Source organism: Carcharhinus amblyrhynchos, chromosome 2, assembly GCF_965287045.1.
Source record: "Carcharhinus amblyrhynchos chromosome 2, sCarAmb.v2.hapA, whole genome shotgun sequence".
NCBI lineage: Eukaryota > Metazoa > Chordata > Chondrichthyes > Carcharhiniformes > Carcharhinidae > Carcharhinus > Carcharhinus amblyrhynchos.
In genome coordinates this window covers 80,431,836-80,450,790 of record NC_137325.1, presented here as the reverse complement: position 1 = coordinate 80,450,790, position 18,955 = coordinate 80,431,836, and the positions used below count along the sequence as shown (strand labels likewise).

The following is an 18,955-nucleotide window of genomic DNA, read 5'->3' as shown; positions in this document are numbered from 1 at the left end:
TCTCTGACACCGTGATACAATCCTTGACTAATCATGCTACCCCTCCCCCCCTCTACCTCCTTCTCTGCTCCGACTGAAGCATTTGAACCCCGGAACCTGCAACAACCATTCCTGACCCTGCTGTATCCATTTCTCTGAAATGGCCACAACATCAAAGTCCCAGGTACTGATCCACGCTGCAAGTTCATCCACTTTATTGCGAATACTCCTCGCATTAAAGTATACGCATTTCAAACCCTGCTCCGCTTCACCCCCACGATGCCATGCATTGCAGTCCCCATCTATGCCCTCCTCACTTTCACCCCCGCTACTCAGGATCCCACCCCCCTGCATAGCCTTTGCAAATTTTCCCCCCAAGATATTGGTTCCCCTCTGATTCAGGTGTAGACCATCACTCCTGTAGAGGTCCCACCTTCCCCAGAATGAGCCCCAATTGCTCAAGAACCTGAACCCCTCCCTCCTGCACCATCCCCTCATCCACGAGTTCAAACTTTCCCTCTCTCTGTTCCGCTCTAAACTATCCCGTGGCACAGGCAAGAGTCCTGAGATAACCACTCTGTCCGACTTGGCCTTAAGTTTCCATCCCAACTCCATAAAGTTCTGCTTAATATCCCCTTCCCTTAACCTCCCTATGTCATGCATCCCCACATGAACTATGACTTGGGGTTGATCTCCCTCTCCCTTAAGAGTCCTAAACACCGTCTCTGAAACATCCCGGACCCCAGCCCCTGGGAGGTAACACACCAGCCCTGAGTCCCTACCATTACCTCTGACTCTCCTATCCGTCCCCCTAACTGTGGAGTCCCCAATCACTAGGCCCAATCTTTTACATCCCCTGACCACCTGAGCCTTCACAACAGGCTCAGCTCCAGAGACCTGCTCCCTTTGGCTATCTCCAGTTGATTCCTCCTCAACTGTAGCCTCCAGGACAGAAAACCTATTTTGGAGGGGAACAGCCCGAGGGGATTGTCCCCCCAATTGCTTCTTTCCCCTCTTCCTGGCAGTTACCCAAGACTCATTTCTAGGAATGACTATCTCCTTGTAACTCCTATTGATGTCCGCCTCAGCCTCCCGAATTATCCGGAGTTCCTCCAATTCCAACTCCAGCTCCTTAACACGCTCCTCCAGAAGCTGTAATCTTACACACTTCCTACAGGTATAATCAGCAGAAACACTACTGGTGTCCCTCACCACATACATACCACAGGAGGTGCAGCTTACTGCCTGAACTGCCATCACTGAAACAATTTCCAGCAGAAAAGAAAAAAAAAGAAAAAAAAAACTTCCCACACACTTATAATTAGGTTAGAGGAGGTGGGAGGGTGGGATTCTCTACCAGTGTAGAGGATCAGGTATCCTCTCTGTGCCAATTTATAGGGTCAGAGACCCGAAAAAAAAACTACAAATACCGGTAAGCATCCTAGTGACGACTTCCGGTTTCTAACTAATTCAAAAAAAAGAAAAAAAACACCGCCACTCGCGACTTTAAACTAGAAATAAAAAGTTAAAAATTTAAACAAGAAAAAATACCTTACTCGTGACCGCCTCACATGCCCAAAAATCGCTGCCTCTTGAAGCTGCTCCACAGGAACAATGAGGCCGATACTCGGAGGTAAGTGCTTATTTAAGTTTAAAGAGAGGTTGGAAAGGCTTGTGTTGTTTTTGCTCAAGCAGAGAAGACTGAGGGGTGACCTGATTAAAGTGTACAAGATTATGAGGGGCATGGACAGAGTGGTAAGGAGCAGCTGTTTGCCGTAGTTGAAGGGTCAGCCACAAGGGAACTGACAGTTGAGGGGCAGGAGGTTTAGGGAAGATGTGGGGAAAACCTTTTTACCCAGAGGGTGCTGACGGTCTGGAATGCACTGTCTTGGAGGGTGGTAGAGGCGAGTTGCTTCACAACCTTTTAAAAAGTACCTGGATGAGCCCTTGGCACACAACGTTCAAGGCTATGGGTCAAGTGCTGGTAAGTGGAATTATACAATGCCTCTTCTGCATTGTATAATTCTATGATTCTCTAAGAGCCTATGAAAATTATCCGAAAGTCTCGTTCCTTACTTCTTGCAAAAAAACACATCCATTCTTTGTTTAATTTGGATCAAAGCCTCTACACCTTATATAGTTATCTATAAATGTTGACTAAGGCTAAGAAAATGGTAGCAATCATTCAAAATTTGGTATCATTCCTTTCCCAGATTTGGGTCAGATGAACTGAGACGTCAATTCCTCGCACCTACCATTGCTGGGGACACGGTAGCCTGTTTGGGAGTCAGTGAAATTGGAGCTGGATCTGATGTTGCAAGTACTTGAGATATATTTATGAATAAAATTAATATGAAGCTCAAGTCTGTACAAACAATTTGACAAATTAAGTCATTGTAGAGTAAAGGCTAAGTTTAATATTTTTAAGTTTAATGATGTTGGTTTAAAACTCAATCAAACGAATCATTTTCCAAAATCAGGGGTTTGAATTTTGCAACACCTTGCTGGGATGCTTTTGGCAGGTGGAAGTGGGACATATAAAATGTAATGGGTGATTGCCTTTTAGCCCACCCTACCCTATCATATCATGTTAGGCTGAAGTAGACAGCCTGCCCACCATTTGAAAAAAACATTAACATGCAATTGAGCTTCTTATTAGGCATAAGACCTGAGTATTATGTTCGTACATCACGGTGTTTTGGCATGTCGGCATGGGCAATCAGTTTTGAAAAATCTGAGGTAAAAAAGTGGGAAGGAACAGGTGGTACACTGACATATTTTAGTCTAGGATCCTTTGCACTTTTCCCAGGTCCTGCTTGCAGCCTGAGCAGTGCCACTACCGTGTTCTGGTGCTGCTCAGCCTACTGGGGCTGCCAGCCAATTTGATTGGCTGGCAACGTTTGAGGGCAGGTCTCCCTCCCTTTGAGGGGTGGAAGTCCCACTATCTGTTTCAGTGCCACCTGCAGCGTGTTATTGCTGTGGGGTGGCCTTTATTTGTTGGTTGGCCTGGAACTGACTTTTGTAATGGGGATGGGTTGGGGAGGGGGTGTGCAGGAGGTGTCTACATGAGCAATATGCTCCCCCACCACCCCTTCTTCAAATTCAACTCAGACAGCACTGCACAATAAACTATTGTCAGGATACTTTTGAGTTCCCAGAACTAGTGATTGTTTTATTTGTTACTAATTTCAATGCAGTTTTTTAAAAATAATGATTGTATTGGCCGAGTATAAATTATCACAGTGCCAGCTTTCAAATCTGGTGTTCAACTAGCCTAAAAATGGGACCTGAGTCAGTTTTAAGGTATAGAATAAAAATAAAGCACTACAGATGCTGGAAATCTGAAATAAAAGCACAGCAGGTCTGGCAACTTTTGTAGAGAGAAAAACAGAACTGACATTTTAACTCCTCCTTCTAGGTTTCCAGGTGTCCAAAAGGGAGTTGGGAACGGGGATAAGATATGTGAGCATAGTGAAAAATTTCAAATTTGGGTCAGGAAAGAACTAGAATTGAGGTAGGACGAGTAGAAACATGTAAAATTAAAATTAAAATAAAAATGATCACAGAGACCAAGAGGAAAGTAGGAACATCTAGATTTGAGGGCCTAGTGGCCTGGAAGTGTAGATAGCAGCTCGTGTCACCTGGAACGTAAATGTACCCTTACAAAAATTGTAGCGAATATTAGGTGGAATGTTACTTCTCTGAACAGTTTTATTATCCAGGTACTATTCAACTCTAGACAACTTTGAATTTGTTTTTATTCAGCAATTTTTTTTAAAATTTGAAATGTAATAGATTCAAATATGGGCTTTCATTATAGATTTAATCATAGAATCCCTATAGTGCAAAAGGATATCATTTGGCCCATTGAGCTGCACGAACTCTCCGAAAGAGCATCCCCACTTGCCTCTGCCCTAGCTCCGTAACCTCATGAATGGCTGGTCAACCTAATTGACACATCTTTGGACACTAAGAGGCAATTTAGCATCTTTTTTTAACACAGCAAAAATGTTGTTTACAGAACCTTCAGTTTCTGCCAAAGTAAATAGTGAGAAATCAGTAAGTGGAGATTTAAAAACTAAGCCCTGATTTTAGTTTGGAGCACCAGAGGCTGAGAAACCAACATCATGGTACCGGAGTAAAGTCTAAATTATTTTAACTTCTGCATGTTGGAGAGCCAGAATCATTGCTTAGCCAGTAGGCAGAAGTTTGTTTTTGTGAAGCAGCAGGTCACTGCTTTGATGCAAGGGAAGAATGGTCACTGATATTGATTTAAATAAGCCATGGGGGGTTCAGAGTTTGGTGGTTGGGTTGGGTAGTTTAGGGCAGGGCCTCTCTGGCCCAAGATTTCTTTATGGGCCCCAGAGAAGCAGTTTTTCTGACCCCTGAAAGAAACCATGAAAAAAGTTTAAAAATTCAAATTTACTGAATCTCTTCTGGTTACACTAGACAAGATATCATGGTCACATCCACCAAAGTGCGCATTTTGCATAACCTGAGATAAGAAATTATACCAAGATCCTAATTGTGTCATAGGAGTCTGACAGGTGAGGTTCCTCATCTTTACAGTTGATACCTTTTCCAAAACCAAAATCAGTGCCATTAAAATTGTGGCAAGCATGAATGCTTCAGAAATGCAGGAAAAACACCTGATCACTATTTTAAGTGGCATTTGCACATTTCTGCTGGACCCTTGAAAGTTTTTGAAACTGTAAGAAAGGTCAATAACATTGAAAAAAGTTAAACATTAGTTAGATAGAAATGGGAATGAAGAAAGCTTTGGGTTTAAAACAGGGCAGATACATTTTTAAATTATTTTGCAGGATATCGCTGTTGCTGGTTAGGCCAGCATTTGTTGCCCATCCCTATTTGCTCTTGAGAAGGTGTTCAATTTGAAACATATTTTGGTTTTATAAGTGTTATATAAGTGTTATATAATAGCAATAAAGCTGTTCTTAAGTTCACAGATTTAGTATTGAAATATTGATGCTCTGTTCAGTTTCACAGTATGTCAGATGAAAATAAACTTATCTTTTAGACTAATGAGAGAGAAACTTCTTAGTTGGCAAAGCTTATGTACAATAACATTTTGGAAGCCCCCTTAAAAGTAGAGAAAGACAATCACAGTCTATAAATCACTGCATTAATCATGCTAAGCAGATATTTCTACCAATTCTCTTGTCAGCTTTAATGTACGATGTTTATTTTAATTGGGTGATATCCTAATACAAATATTGACAAATCATGAGTAGTTTTTCTGCCAATTACAGAATTTTTTAGATAATTTTTTGTTCTTTCAATCAGGGAAAAAAAGTTTAAAAGGAGCATTTTGAATGCCTAACAAGTTTTGGAACATTATGCTTTATGGGTCTTATTATCTTTTATATCTTGAGAAAATGGTCCATCTTTGCAGACATCAAGACCAAAGCTGTCAAGAAGGGAGATGATTACATAATAAATGGAGAGAAAATGTGGATAACTAATGGTTGTCAAGCTGACTGGATGTGTCTTTTAGCAAACACTAGTGATGGGCCTGTTCACAAAAGCAAGTCTCTCATATGTCTGCCCATGAAATTACCAGGTAAGGATTAGAGTGAACATAAAATATAGGCTGACCTGAGAGGTTTGAGGAAGATCCTCCATCATATCTGCTAACAAATAGACATTAAAGGAAATCTTTGAAGCATTAGACTACGAGTGAGTTCAGCTTCTGGACTGTGCTTAATTGCTGAATTTTGTTAGATTTTAACCATCTACTAGAAATTAAATGGAGTATCTAAACTTAGTTTAATTGAAAACTGATTATATTCTTGAAGTGCATGTCATTCCTGTAGGCTGTGCTCTGTAAGGGATCTCAGTGTAATAAAATGTGCCCCTATATGATATCTGAAGGCTGATATTTTATAGTGAAAATAAATTATCCTGAGATTGTTTTAAAGTTAATTTATTAGTGTTACTAATGGGCTTACATTAACACTGCAATGAAGTTACTGTGAAAATCCCCTAGTCGCCACACTCCAGCACCTGTTCAGGTACACGGAAGGAGAATTTAACATGGCCAATACACCTAACCAGCACATCTTTCAGACTGTGGGAGGAAACCCGAGCACCTTGACGAAACCCATGCAGACAAGGGGAAAATGTGCGGAATCTGCACAGACAGTGACCTAAGCTGGGAATTGAACCCAGGTCCTTGGCGCTGTGAGACAGTAGTGCTAATCACTGACCACCCTGTAGCATGATGTGGCCATAATTCAAAATACCCTTTTAGAACATTTTTCACTAATTTTTCCTAAGCAACTACAATTTCTCATGTTTAAAATAAATAAGTCCAAAAATTACGCATTTAGTAATGTCATTAAATGTATCCACTGAATTATCTTTTAACGTCTTCACTAAATTTTTACTTGAAGGCTTCATCCTCAACCTTGGACTTGAGCTGAATATTTTTGCCCAACATTATAATCTTGTGATCTAAATTTGGATTTTACAGTTTAAACATGGACAATTTCCCAGGATGCATTAGTTTTACTTGTACTGGTGGAACACTGCGTCTCCTTTGTAGTTTTCACCATTTGCAGCTTTTGTGTTTCTATAAACTTCAGTGCATGTGGTGAGGGGCGAGAGACTGAGGCTAGGGATAGGACAAAAGAAGGGTAGAAAAAGGCTTACTGATGTTTGTTCAGTTTGTTTTAATTGTTGCATTTTGAAGCTAACTGTTCATCTCCTGTTCTGTTGACAGTTAGGGAATGTAATTGTGACTTCCTTATCGCAATGAGACGGGTAAACAATTGCTTTCCTCATTTTTATCTGAGTTATTAAAAAAAAGTAAATTTAGCAAATGCTGCTCATTTGAAGGAACCAGATAGGGAATAATAACTGTAAAATGGAAGGAGGAAAATAAGGTCATAGTGAGTGATGGGCCATCCATACTGGAAAATGTGAGGGAGGTAGGAGTGGATTTGTTCAAACTTTAGAATGGAATAAATGACCAAAGAGCAAGGAAGAAGGGTGGCTACAAAGCTTAATTAAATGGCTCAATAAAAAGAGTTTGGAATAGTAATGTGTACGTGGTGGTGGTAGAAAGGGCAGGAGATGGTGTAAAGGTAAAGAGATGGGGAGGAAAATAAGGTGAAATAAGGTAAAATAAGGTTGGTCGTGTTGTGGATGGTCTGGAAGGATGGCAAAAGTTGCAGCAGGACATAGATAGGATGCAGGACTGGGCGGAGAAGTGGCAGATGGACTTCAACGCAGATAAATGTGTAGTCGTCCATTTTGGCAGAACCAACGGGATGAACGAGTACACTATCAAGGGCAGAAGTCTGAGTAGTGTTGAAGAGCAGAAGGATCTTGGGGTCCGGGTCCACAGGACTCTTAAATCGGCCTCGCAGGTGGAGGAGGTGGTCAAGAAGGCGTATGGTGTACTGGCCTTCATTAATCGAGGGATTGAGTTTAGGAGTCGGGAGGTAATGCTGCAACTTTATAAGACCCTTGTCAGGCCTCATTTAGAGTATTGTGCGCAGTTCTGGTCGCCTCACTATAGGAAAGATGTAGAAGCTATTGAGAGGGTACAGAGGAGATTTACAAGGATGTTGCCTGGACTGGGAGGCATGCCTTATGAAGTTAGGTTGAGGGAGCTGGGACTCTTTTCCCTGGAGAGACGAAGGTTGAGAGGCGACCTGATAGAAGTTTACAAAATGTTGAGAGGAATAGATAGGGTGGACTCTCAGAGGCTATTTCCCCAGGTTGAAATGGTTGCTACGAGAGGACACAGATTTAAGGTGCGGGGAGGGAGGTTCAGAAGTGATGTTAGGGGTAAGTTTTTCACTCAGAGGGTGGTGAGTGAATGGAATCGGCTGCCATCAGTGGTGGTGGAGGCGAACTCGCTGGGGTCTTTTAAAAGACTTCTGGATGAGTATATGGGGTTTAATGAGATTGAGGGTTATAGATAGGTCTGTAGGTTGGTAGGTGTTGATGTGATCGGCACAACTCGTGGGCCGAAGGGCCTGTTTGTGCTGTAGTGTTCTATGTTCTATGTTCTAAAGATAGAAAGAGGTTTGAGTTATTACAGAAATTAAGGAAAGCATGACAAGAAGGGCCACATTATCCTTGACAACGCTACCTTAAATGCAGCCTGCAACCATTAATGGCTCCTTTTCTTGTCACATCATTGAATATCACTCACTACCACAAGATTTGAGTTCATTGTCATTTGAAATGGTCCATGGGATCTTTTATGTCCAACCAAACAGGCTTTTGAGCCTCATATTCAAAAGTGAGCAACGTCAACAATGAAGTACTCCCTCAACACTGCATTGAAATGTCGGCATGGTCCTGTCTTCATGTTTATAGAGGGATTTAAAGGTCAATCTTTTTGTTATTGACTGATGATAGATGAGTCCCTGAAATAACTTCTGAGTCAGGTGTCTCTTCACCACATTTAGATTTATTTACATAGTAAGCGTCACTCAGGTATGTACTCAGAGTATAAACCTGGAGTCCTAGTAACCCTGACACTCCGTATTATGTATAATGCAGGGTTCCCGGATTGGAGAAGCAATTACTGCCTTAATCTGGGAGCTCATATTCTAAGAGGTCCACATCGTAGGCCTCTTTAAAATCATTGTAGTCCCCAGTGCTTTATTTCTACTGTATGTCTGTATTGTTTGAAATATTTCTGTTGTGAATAGGAAATTTATTTCAAAGTGTTGTTAATTAGCTAACCATATGAATTACATTTTCAGGAATCAACGTGGCTAAAAAGATCGATAAATTGGGCATGAGGTCATCAGATACAGCACAGATGTATTTTGAAGATGTCAGAGTTCCAAGAAAATATCTCATTGGGGAAGAAGGAATGGGCTTTACCTATCAGATGTTGCAATTCCAGGAAGAGCGCATGTGGGCAGTTGCAGCATGTAGGTAATTTCTACTGTGCATGCATCATACATTGCGTGCAAAGCAAAACACTGCTTAATCTACTCTGGATTCAGTAAAACAAATTCCAGTGCTGGATTAAATGCAGGCCATCTATGTGGGAAGCATGAAAGCCAGGCTCACTTAATCAAAGGCCATATGCCAGTCTCTTGGTGGCAGCAAAACTTTTCGTGATTAAGTTGGAGGCAAGAATAAGCCTATGAAGAAAACTTCAGGCCAACACCAAATTGTCAGTTTGACTACTTATTGAGCCAGTTAATATTAATTATTTTTGGGCCCATGGGAATTTAGCAGTGCTCAGGGATTACTCTACAGGAGGAGAACTTGTAGAAAAGCTATTGCAGGAGATGCCCTGGCTATGATTGAATAGATAAACATCGAACCAATAAGGACAGCCCTATTGAGTGGCACGAGGGAATGGCTTTGCAGATGATAAAATGGTGGACCAAAGACTGCAGACAGTTTCTGGACAGATGATGGTCTCCAAATGAACAAATATAACTTGAATTGCTTGCATTTTAAAAACATTATCTTTTTAAAAGCTCATTTATCTGTCAAAATAAATAAGCATTTCCCATTGAAAGCTTTGTCAAGAAAACTCTCTGCGCGGAATCTGTTAGAGTTATTGAACAGTCAGAAGCTCAGCTATCTATCAAAGTTGTGAAACAGCCAAAAAGCTGCCTGAATGTCATGACTTTACTGAAAGTTCAGTCATCTTCAAACATTTAGATGTCCAAACAGGTGGCTGAGCTAAACTTCAATTAAAAAAAATAAAGCATTGAGGATTTTTTTCACAATCAGGCCTGGATTTCAGTATTACAATGTGGAATAGCATTTTACCAAGGAGGTACTAAACTCTAATAAACCTGAAGATTTTCCTATTTTCATAGTGCTATGCTTTCCCTTGACAGCTTGCCAGTTGTCAGAACAATGACCACTACCTTTTCAAACAAAGTGCTATCAATCACTTGAATAAAAATTGGCAGAATTTGTGCTGCAGCATTTCATTATGACATGTGGAGAAGGCAACACTTTTGTAGAAAGCTTGCACCTTTAAACCATGGTTCATGATACCTCTGCTGGTGGGATCCCGGTCACTTAACAAAGCCCAGCCTTCTCCATCAAAATTGTGGAAGATTGGAATGTCCATTTCTGCTATAGTGTAGGCAATGTTGGGACAGCAGAATGTGGACACCCTTATGTACACTGATGAAATCCATTGATGCTGAAAATGAAAAGGATGAGAATCTTGTGTTCAGGTGCCCACTATGATTTTCAAACTATGCCCGATGCACTTTGATCCCAAGTTGGAACAGGCAAATGTGGCTCATTATATTTCTGTCACAATGTGTAATATCGTTGTGCAAAAATGTTATTTTTCTCTTTGCAGTGTTGGCACCAATGCAGAATATCATACAGGAAACGATTGAATATACACGCCAACGCAAAATCTTTGACCAACCAGTCTTACACAACCAAACAGTGCACTTCCGTCTTGCTGAACTTGAGACTGAGGTTGAACTTGTTCGTTCTCTCCTTTATCGTTGTGTAGGTATGGAGCTTTTGTTAATTTATTTCACTTTCAAAATCACGCATTTTTTATCATTTAAAGATAAGTGGAATCTGCATCATTGGAATCTTCTAGAATGCACAAACATACATTACCCATGGGAATCAAGAGTGGAAGTTCACAGGCAGGAGGCTACCACTGGGCTTGTGCAGGATAAATCCCAGGCAGCCAGGGTGAGGATGACTGGGGGAGAGGAAGAAGCTCAGATTGCTCAGGTATGTCCTGTATACAAGAAACAGGACAAATCCAATGCAGCTAATTAGCAGCCCACCAGTCTATTCTTGATCACTAAAGTGCCATCAAACAACACTTATCCACCATTAACCTATTCATGGACTTTTAGTTTTGGTTCTGCCACTCAGCTCCTGACATCAATACAACCTTGGTTCAAACGTGAACAAAGAACTGAATTCCAGAAGTGAGGTGACAGTGACTGTCCTTGACATTAAGCCAGCATTTGACTGAGTATGGCATCAAAGAGCTCTGGCGAAACTGGAATCAGTGAGGATCAGAAAGAAAGTCCTGTGCTGGTTGGAGTCATACTGAGCACAAGAGAAGACAGGGTTGTGGTGATTGGAGGTCAATCATCTCACTCCAGGACATCACTGCAGGAGTTCCTCAGCTGCTTCATCAAAGACTTCCATTCTATCATTAGGTCAGAAGGGGGGTGGTTTGCTGATGACTGCACAATATTCAACACTATTCACGACTCCTTTGATACTGAAACAGTCCATGTCTAAATGCAGCAGAACCTGGACAAAATTCCAGGCTTCGGCTGGCAAGCGGCGTCTTCAACAACTGAGGATCTAACCATTGCCCCTTGGTAGTCAATTGCATTATAATTCCTGAATCCTCTACTATCAAACCCTATTGAGGATTACCATTGACCAGAAACTGAACTGGACTAGCCATATAAACAATTTTACTGTAGGAGCAAGTCAAAGGCTAGGACTCCTTTGGTGAATAACCCACCTCTCAACTCCCCAAAGCCTGTTCACATTTACAAGGCAGGAGCATGACGGAATACTGTCCACTTTCATGGATCAGTGCAGCTCCAACTACAGTCAAGAAGCTCGACACTGTCCAGGACAAGCAGCCCCCTTGATTGTAACTCCTTCTACTAACATTCAACCCCTCCACCACTGACAAACAGTGGCAACTGTGTGCATCATCTACAAGATACACTGCAGGTTCCTTAGGCAGCATCTTTTGAACATTACCATCTAGAAAGACAGAAGCAGCAGATACCTGGGAACACCACCACCTGAGGTTCCCCGACAAATCATTCACCATCTTGACTTGGAAATATATTGTTGCTCCTTCACTGTTGCTGAGTCAAAGTCCTTGAATTCCCTCCTTAACTGCACTGTGGGCGTATCTACACCTTGTGGACTACAGTGGTTCAAGGAGGCAGCTCATTATCATCTTCTGCTGGGCGCTAAATGCTGGCCTAGCCAGCAACACCCACTTCCCGTAAATTAATTTTTAAGAAGTTAGTTTCTTTGTGTAAATCGATATTGATGTTATTTTGTCATAGTGGTTTTGCTTCTGTTAAAACTATTGGTTTATAAAAACTTGTAATTGTTGCTTAAAAAGACTGATGGAACTTTATTATTAATAATTGAAGACCATAGAAGATGGGAGGATTTCCAAAGGAGAGAGTGAATTAATTCTTTGTTTTCTAGAGTTTAGAAAAATTAAATGTAATCTCATTGAAACGTACAAAATTCTTAATTCTTGACAGGGTAGATGCTTAGAGTTGGTTTCTGCTAGCTGGGACATCTAGACATGGGATCACAGTCTCAGAATAAGGGGTCAACCATTTAGGACTAAAATGAGTGAAAATGTCTTTACAATTGTGAATCTTTAGAATTCTGTAGCCCAGAGGACTGTGAATACTGAGTTATCAATCATATTCAAGACAGATCAGAGGAATGAAGGGATATGGGAATAGTGCAGGTAGTTGATTTGAGGTAGAAGATCAGTCAATATCATTTAGAACAATGAATAGTTTTGAATGACCAAATGACCTCCTACTACTCTTATTCCTTTTGATCTTGTGCTGGTGATAGTTTATGAGCATAAGGTTATTTTACATAATAAAGATATTGTAACTTTATAGATTTTACATTTTAGATTCTTCTATTCCATATACATCTAAACTCAATTTATTGGGATAGTTGCTTTTAGAGCCTGTTAATGTTTAATGTAAACATTTTCATGTTGATCATTTTGCCATTTTTGATCATTCTTGAATATAAAATGGAAGAAAGATTTGTTTTTGAAGTTTGTCACGCAATTAACATAAAATGTTTGAATTGTTTTATACGTGATTCTGATGTGGAAACTAAGATTTTCTTAATATAATGTGTTACAATAAACCTCAAAATTGCTGCCTGTCACAGCTGGAATGACCACTGCATTTCAAATCAATTAATTTGACCTTGGGGATACATCTACCACTATCAGTCTCAACAATCAGCAATGTTATAATATTAATTTGTTACAAAGAATAACACGCATTGGAGTTTGTCCAAGGCAGGAGTACTTCATGGGTTTGAATTTTATATTCGAGAATGATCAAAAATGGCAAGATGATCAACATGAAAATGTTTACATTAAACATTAACAGGCTCTAAAAGCAACTATCCCAATAAATTGAGTTTAGATGTATATGGAATAGAAGAATCTAAAATGTAAAATCTATAAAGTTACAATATCTTTATTATGTAAAATAACCTTATGCTCATAAACTATCACCAGCACAAGATCAAAAGGAATAAGAATGGGAGTAGGTCATTTGGTCATTCAAAACTATTCATTGTTCTAAATGATATTGACTGATCTTCTACCTCAAATCAACTACCTGCACTATTCTCATATTCCTTCATTCCTCTGATCCAAAAATCCATTGATTTCTGTCTTGAATATGATTGATAACTTAGTATTCACAGTCCTCTGGGCTACAGAATTCTAAAGATTCACCATTATTGCAGTTTGTGTTGTCATTGCAAAACCCTCATCATTAACCGCCAGCCCCCGACTCCATTACTGGAAAATATGATACTGCTTTCTAACTTGTGTCGGGCTTTGTTGTTCATACAAGATTTACTTTAAGTTCAGTTATAATTGAAATCTATCTCTTTTGCATTCAGCTCAGTATATTCAAGGAAATGATACAACAAAATTAGCTTCAATGGCAAAACTGAAGGCAGCCCGACTGGTTCGTGAGTTAGCTGACAGCTGTCTGCAGTTCTGGGGAGGAATGGGTTTTACTAATGAGGTACTTGTGAGCAGACTGTACAGGTAAGTAAAACTAGAGGATATGTACATATACTGAGTTTAACTGCAAATATCTTTTCTTTGTGTTTTCATTGAAGCACATAACATTTGCTATTCTCGAGGACTCCATTAAACCTCAAATCCTTTAAAATAGATATTCAGCAGTAATTGATAGGTTCTGAAGTTATATAAAGTTAAGTAAGATTTTTATATCATTTAGCTATGAATTGTTTTAAGGGGAGATTTTCCTGGGCTATGTAAGTGTGGTGATTGATCAAGCATCATAGTTCACGCTTCTCAAGGAACCACCCAATTTTCATTATAAAAAGAACTTTGGATAGGCTCCTTTACAGATATGTGCTACGACCCATCGGATTTTTCAATAATCACTGTGGTCAGATGATCCAGTACACGAACCCAAAGACAAACTAGTGCTTTCTCAAATTTATGTACGTAAGATAATAGTGTATCTAGTAAAGTTCAGATATCTCATTGAGTCAATCACACAAACCAAGAAGGTTCTATGTTTGCTCACTGTCTTATGATGATGTTGTAAATCTCAGATGGAACTAAGGAAACTTTAGCTGCCTTCAGCTTACCTGGTGTTAAGGAAGGAAAATTTGGTCAGAATTTCTACTTTAGATTGCTATCCAGTATTGTTTGCTTTAAGTCCTTGGACATCGAGTATTGGAACAGGAAAGGAATAGTTTGGTTTTGTGCCTCTAGACTTAAATTTCTTTCTTAGACTCATTAATAAGAATTACTTATGATAATAGCCAGTTGAGAAATAGTTACTTGAATGACGTACCAGAGGATGCCAACACTCTTTGGCATGTCACACATACCGATGAAATACTAAATGCCTTGAGAATGAGAGGATAAGAGGGTTTGCAATGAAGGAAAAAGCAGTTATTGGTACGATTTCAGTGATGATGGACAGTGTTCTGATCAAATAGCATGAAATTTAAAAATGCACCATCTATACAGTCTTAAAAGATTAACATCAATCATTTATTAAAAAAGGAAATAGAAATGACAGGAAATATTTTTTACAAATTGAGCATTAGGGATTTTTCCATCAGGGTTCAGGTTGAGTTTGATATCCTTCTTGCCCTTAAATGCTGTTCTTCTCTTGGTCACTTTTTACCAAGAAGCAAAATTCCATTTTAAAAAAATTAATGTATTTTAAAGAATGTAAGTTGACCTATTAATTTATTTTAATCAAACTATCAGAAATTGATTCTATTATTACTGAGTTCCTTTGACTCTGGACCTATGGTCATATATCTTTAAAAAAATCAATCGTGGTACTGGCTATAAGACACTTGTCATGATCTGTACACTGGGAAAAGCCTGTAATTTCTTTGCAATGATCTTTAAGAGCAAAATGTGCTGGGAAGTATTTTGAAAGAGGGTTAATTGGTTTCCTGATTGTGGCATCATTAGTTTCTAAGGAATGTCCATGCGACCTGTGGTTGCCATGGATATGACCAGCTAAGAAGCAAAGAGTAAATAGCTGTTTACAACCAAGTTGGATTTTGATTAGTTTTTCAGTTTGGCTGTTCAGAATACTAAGAATTGGTGCAAAAATAGGCCAGGCTCTCTCCAAATGAAACAACTTTGTTTGGCTGTATTAGAGTTCTTTTAGTCAAGCAGTGACTGCTGAAAAGGACAGATCACTGAAGACAGGAAGAGTGAGACATTATGGATTGGAAAATACCCCCTGCTGCTGTTGAAGTGATACCACATTGTATAAAGGGAACAAAGAAGAGAGTCTCGGGATTCTGTGTCATCAATTTTATCAGGATAGTGTCCACAGCCACGTGCCTTGTTGGTGATAACTGTGATGTGGAGAAGCCGGCATTGGACTCAGGTAAACGCAGTAAGAAGTCTTACAACACCGAGTTAAAGTCGAAAGTGGTGTTTGCTAGCAAATAAACCTGTTGGACTTTAACCTGGTGCTGTAAGACTACTTATGGTGATAACTGTGTCCAGAAACTGAGGATGAACGTGGTTGCTGGTGGATGTGATTCGAGGACTAGAACAAATGGAAGTGAGACCTTACAAAATGAATGCTGAGTTGGAAGGACTGAGACACTGCATGTGGTCCCACATTTGTTTAGGAAGTAATGTGAGTGTGTGTAACTACATGAGACATATCTTTGTTGTATTGACAACTTAAAGTGAAATTTACTTTCTCATTTGAAATATCCTTCACCTATTGATATTTGAATTGTGTTGATTCTAGCTGGTTTGTTGTTATAAAAGTTTTTAAAAAGAAAATCTTATCCAGCAGTTTTCTTTTTGTTGGTATTGTGGAGTTTACTTTCTTTTTAAAAAGATTGATTGGTCTCTACAGATATTCATATTCTTGAACATCTGTAGAGACATATTCTTGAAACATTGCTGGGCATTGTAGCATGCAATTAGCCAAATACAATTAAATGTTAGCATTTGTATCTCTCTCTGTGAGGTCAATGAATGATTGTTTTCTTATTTTATCTTTGAGGGATATGAGGTTAATGTCAATAGGAGGAGGTGCGGACGAGGTGATGCTATCCATCATATGCAAGTACATGGGGACTCTTCCTGGAAAGAAATGACGGATTCAAATTAAAAAAAAGAGACAAGAAAACAATGTTCCATTGCATTAATTACTTTTAATTGGAAAATGGTAACATAGGAAATGATAATGTACAGAAACATGTCTACCTTTGTGGATACATACTGCCTTTCTATGTTATAATTATTTTGTCATGGAGAAATCTTATTGTCAAACGACATAAAATAATCTATAACTTGTTTAAAAGCATAGAGGTATTTTGGAAGTTTAATGATGAATGATTACTTTAATACAGATTTATCTGAGCTAACATCACATCTAAAGAGGTGAAAAGACTAAGACTACTCTCTGTTCAACATACTCATAATGTGGAGATGTTGGTGTTGGACTGGCGTAAACACAGTAAGAAGTCTCATAATACCAGGTTAAAGTCCCAACAGATTTATTTGTTAGCAAAAGCCACTAGCTTTTGGAGTGCTCGCTGCTCCTTCGCCAGGTGAATGGGAGTTCTGTTCACAAACAGGGCACATAAAGACGGAACTTGATCTTCAGGTAAGTGTTCTCCAAGGCAGCCTTCATGACACACGACAGTACAGAGTCACTGAGCAGAGGCTGATAGCCAAGTTCCGCACACGAGAACAACCTCAACCAGGATCTTGGCCAGCTTGCAACCTCAACCAGGATCTTGGCCAGCTTGCAAAATCTGGAGACAATACTCAACTCTTTAACCTGTGTTTAACACTCTCTCCACTCGCATTGTCTGTACCTTTGAGACTTAACTACATGTAAAGACTCGCATTCCAACCATTATTTTGTAAATTGTGTCTTTATATGCCCTGTTTGTGAACAGAACTCCTACTGACCTGACGAAAGAGCAGCGCTCCAAAAGCTAGTGGCTTTTGCTACCAAATAAACCTGTTGGACTCTAACCTGGTGTTGTGAGACTTCTTACAACATACTCATACGCAGTCCTTACTATTTATCTTACTGTCCCTCTGTGCCATTAAAGCTATGTGATCATACTTTATAATTAGTAAAGTATATGGGATTTTGTAATCTCATTGACATGACTCATTTCAGGTCTCCTTCCATTTAATCTCTGTGATATATATGTTCAAGGGGACCTGGACTTCTATCAGCCTGATTACCTTCAGTTTAGTAAATGGTAGCAGCTTAAAACATCCTGAGACTCAATGCTGTGTCTGCCAACCTTGGGGAAAGACATACTGCTACTGGGCCATGGAGCTACAAAGCCAGGCCAAAACTCAGATGGCTATGGAAGTGAATAGAGTAATTCTGCGACACAAAGAATGTGATGTGGCTGAATAGGGATGGTAGCTTAGTATTGTGGAGCTGTGTGAAGCTCGAAATGGTACAAGGTTCGAGCTACTAAAGGAAAGCTGTGGAAAAAACTTTTGACAAAACCAGGTTTCAGTCCAACCGATTTATTTGATTGTAAACTCACTAGCTTTTGGGTTAGCCCCTTCATCAGGTGAATGGAGAGTTCTGGCCTCTCCAGTAAAAAGTTCAGACTTTATACTGTGTTTACTCCAGTCCAACGCCGGCATATCCACATCGAAAAAACTTTTAACAGAAAATATTCACCATAGACTTTTAAACCAGTTTTCTCTCAGGCCAGATTTTTCTGAAACCTACTGTTAAACATTAAAATCCTGAATTTTTAACTTGAATTTAATTGCCAAAGTTCTATTGAGATCTCCCATTAAATAGAATTCCAACAACTGGGCGAGATAATGACTGGGAAGAATATTGCTAAAGTTAAACCTATGAAATCACTGGTAAAACAGTTGGGAACAGTGCAAGCAAATGTTTTGGAGGGATTGTAATCAGCACTTTTGATTACTTGTACTGTTAATAGTTTAGATTATTATTTTAATGCCTTAGTATGTATCTTTACATGATATAATTATGTAATGTTGATTGATATGTCACATAATTTTGTTATATGTAAACATTTATTAGTTGATCACCATGATATGTTCATGATCAAAAATTGCAAAAGTGAATCATCCAAATATAAAACATGATAAATATATGTACAATCTAATCTGGTTTACATTATTCCTCACCCTACTCTTCCCTGGTGTAGACAGCATTAAATAAATCTCAATCTTTGGTGTTATTCAGTAGCGTTTGTTTCTTTCTTTATTTTCAAGCAGCAAATAAATATAAAAGAAAATATTAATTTAAAATACTGGTGTGCAACCTCACTTTTGCAACAAGTAAAAAACCGATAGGAATAAGATTTTTTATTTTGAGCTCAGTTAGAGTCATTGAATCATGGAGGTTTACAGCATGGAAACAAGCCCTTCGGTTCAACTTGTTCATGCCGCCCCCTTTTTTTTTTGAAACCCCTAAGCTAGTCCCAATTAGCTGCATTTGGCCCATATCTCTCTCTACTCCTCTTACTCATGTAACTGTCTAAATGCTTTTTAAAAGACAAAATTATACCTTCCTCTATTATTATCTCCAGACACTCTCCACCCTCGTGTGAATCCGCTCTGCTTCCTTTTTATCCCTCCCCTCACCTTAAACCAATGCCCTCTAGTTTTAGACTCCCCTACCTTTGGGAAAAGATACTGATTATCTAGCTGATCTATGCC

The 18,955-nt window shown here is 39.3% G+C and overlaps 1 protein-coding gene across 1 annotated transcript in view; it reads left to right on the top strand.

The window, feature by feature from the left end:
* LOC145355704 (putative acyl-CoA dehydrogenase 6) overlaps positions 1-18,474 on the top strand; it is a 72,289-nt gene extending 53,815 nt beyond the window's left edge. Inside the window, exons 4-9 of the mRNA XM_080207952.1 lie at positions 2,193-2,299; positions 5,393-5,560; positions 8,724-8,897; positions 10,307-10,468; positions 13,642-13,792; positions 16,278-18,474. Of these exons, the coding sequence (XP_080064078.1) occupies positions 2,193-2,299; positions 5,393-5,560; positions 8,724-8,897; positions 10,307-10,468; positions 13,642-13,792; positions 16,278-16,371 (856 nt within the window). The 3' untranslated portion in view covers positions 16,372-18,474. The remainder of the gene's footprint in view (positions 1-2,192; positions 2,300-5,392; positions 5,561-8,723; positions 8,898-10,306; positions 10,469-13,641; positions 13,793-16,277) is intronic.
* Positions 18,475-18,955: the final 481 nt, after the last annotated feature.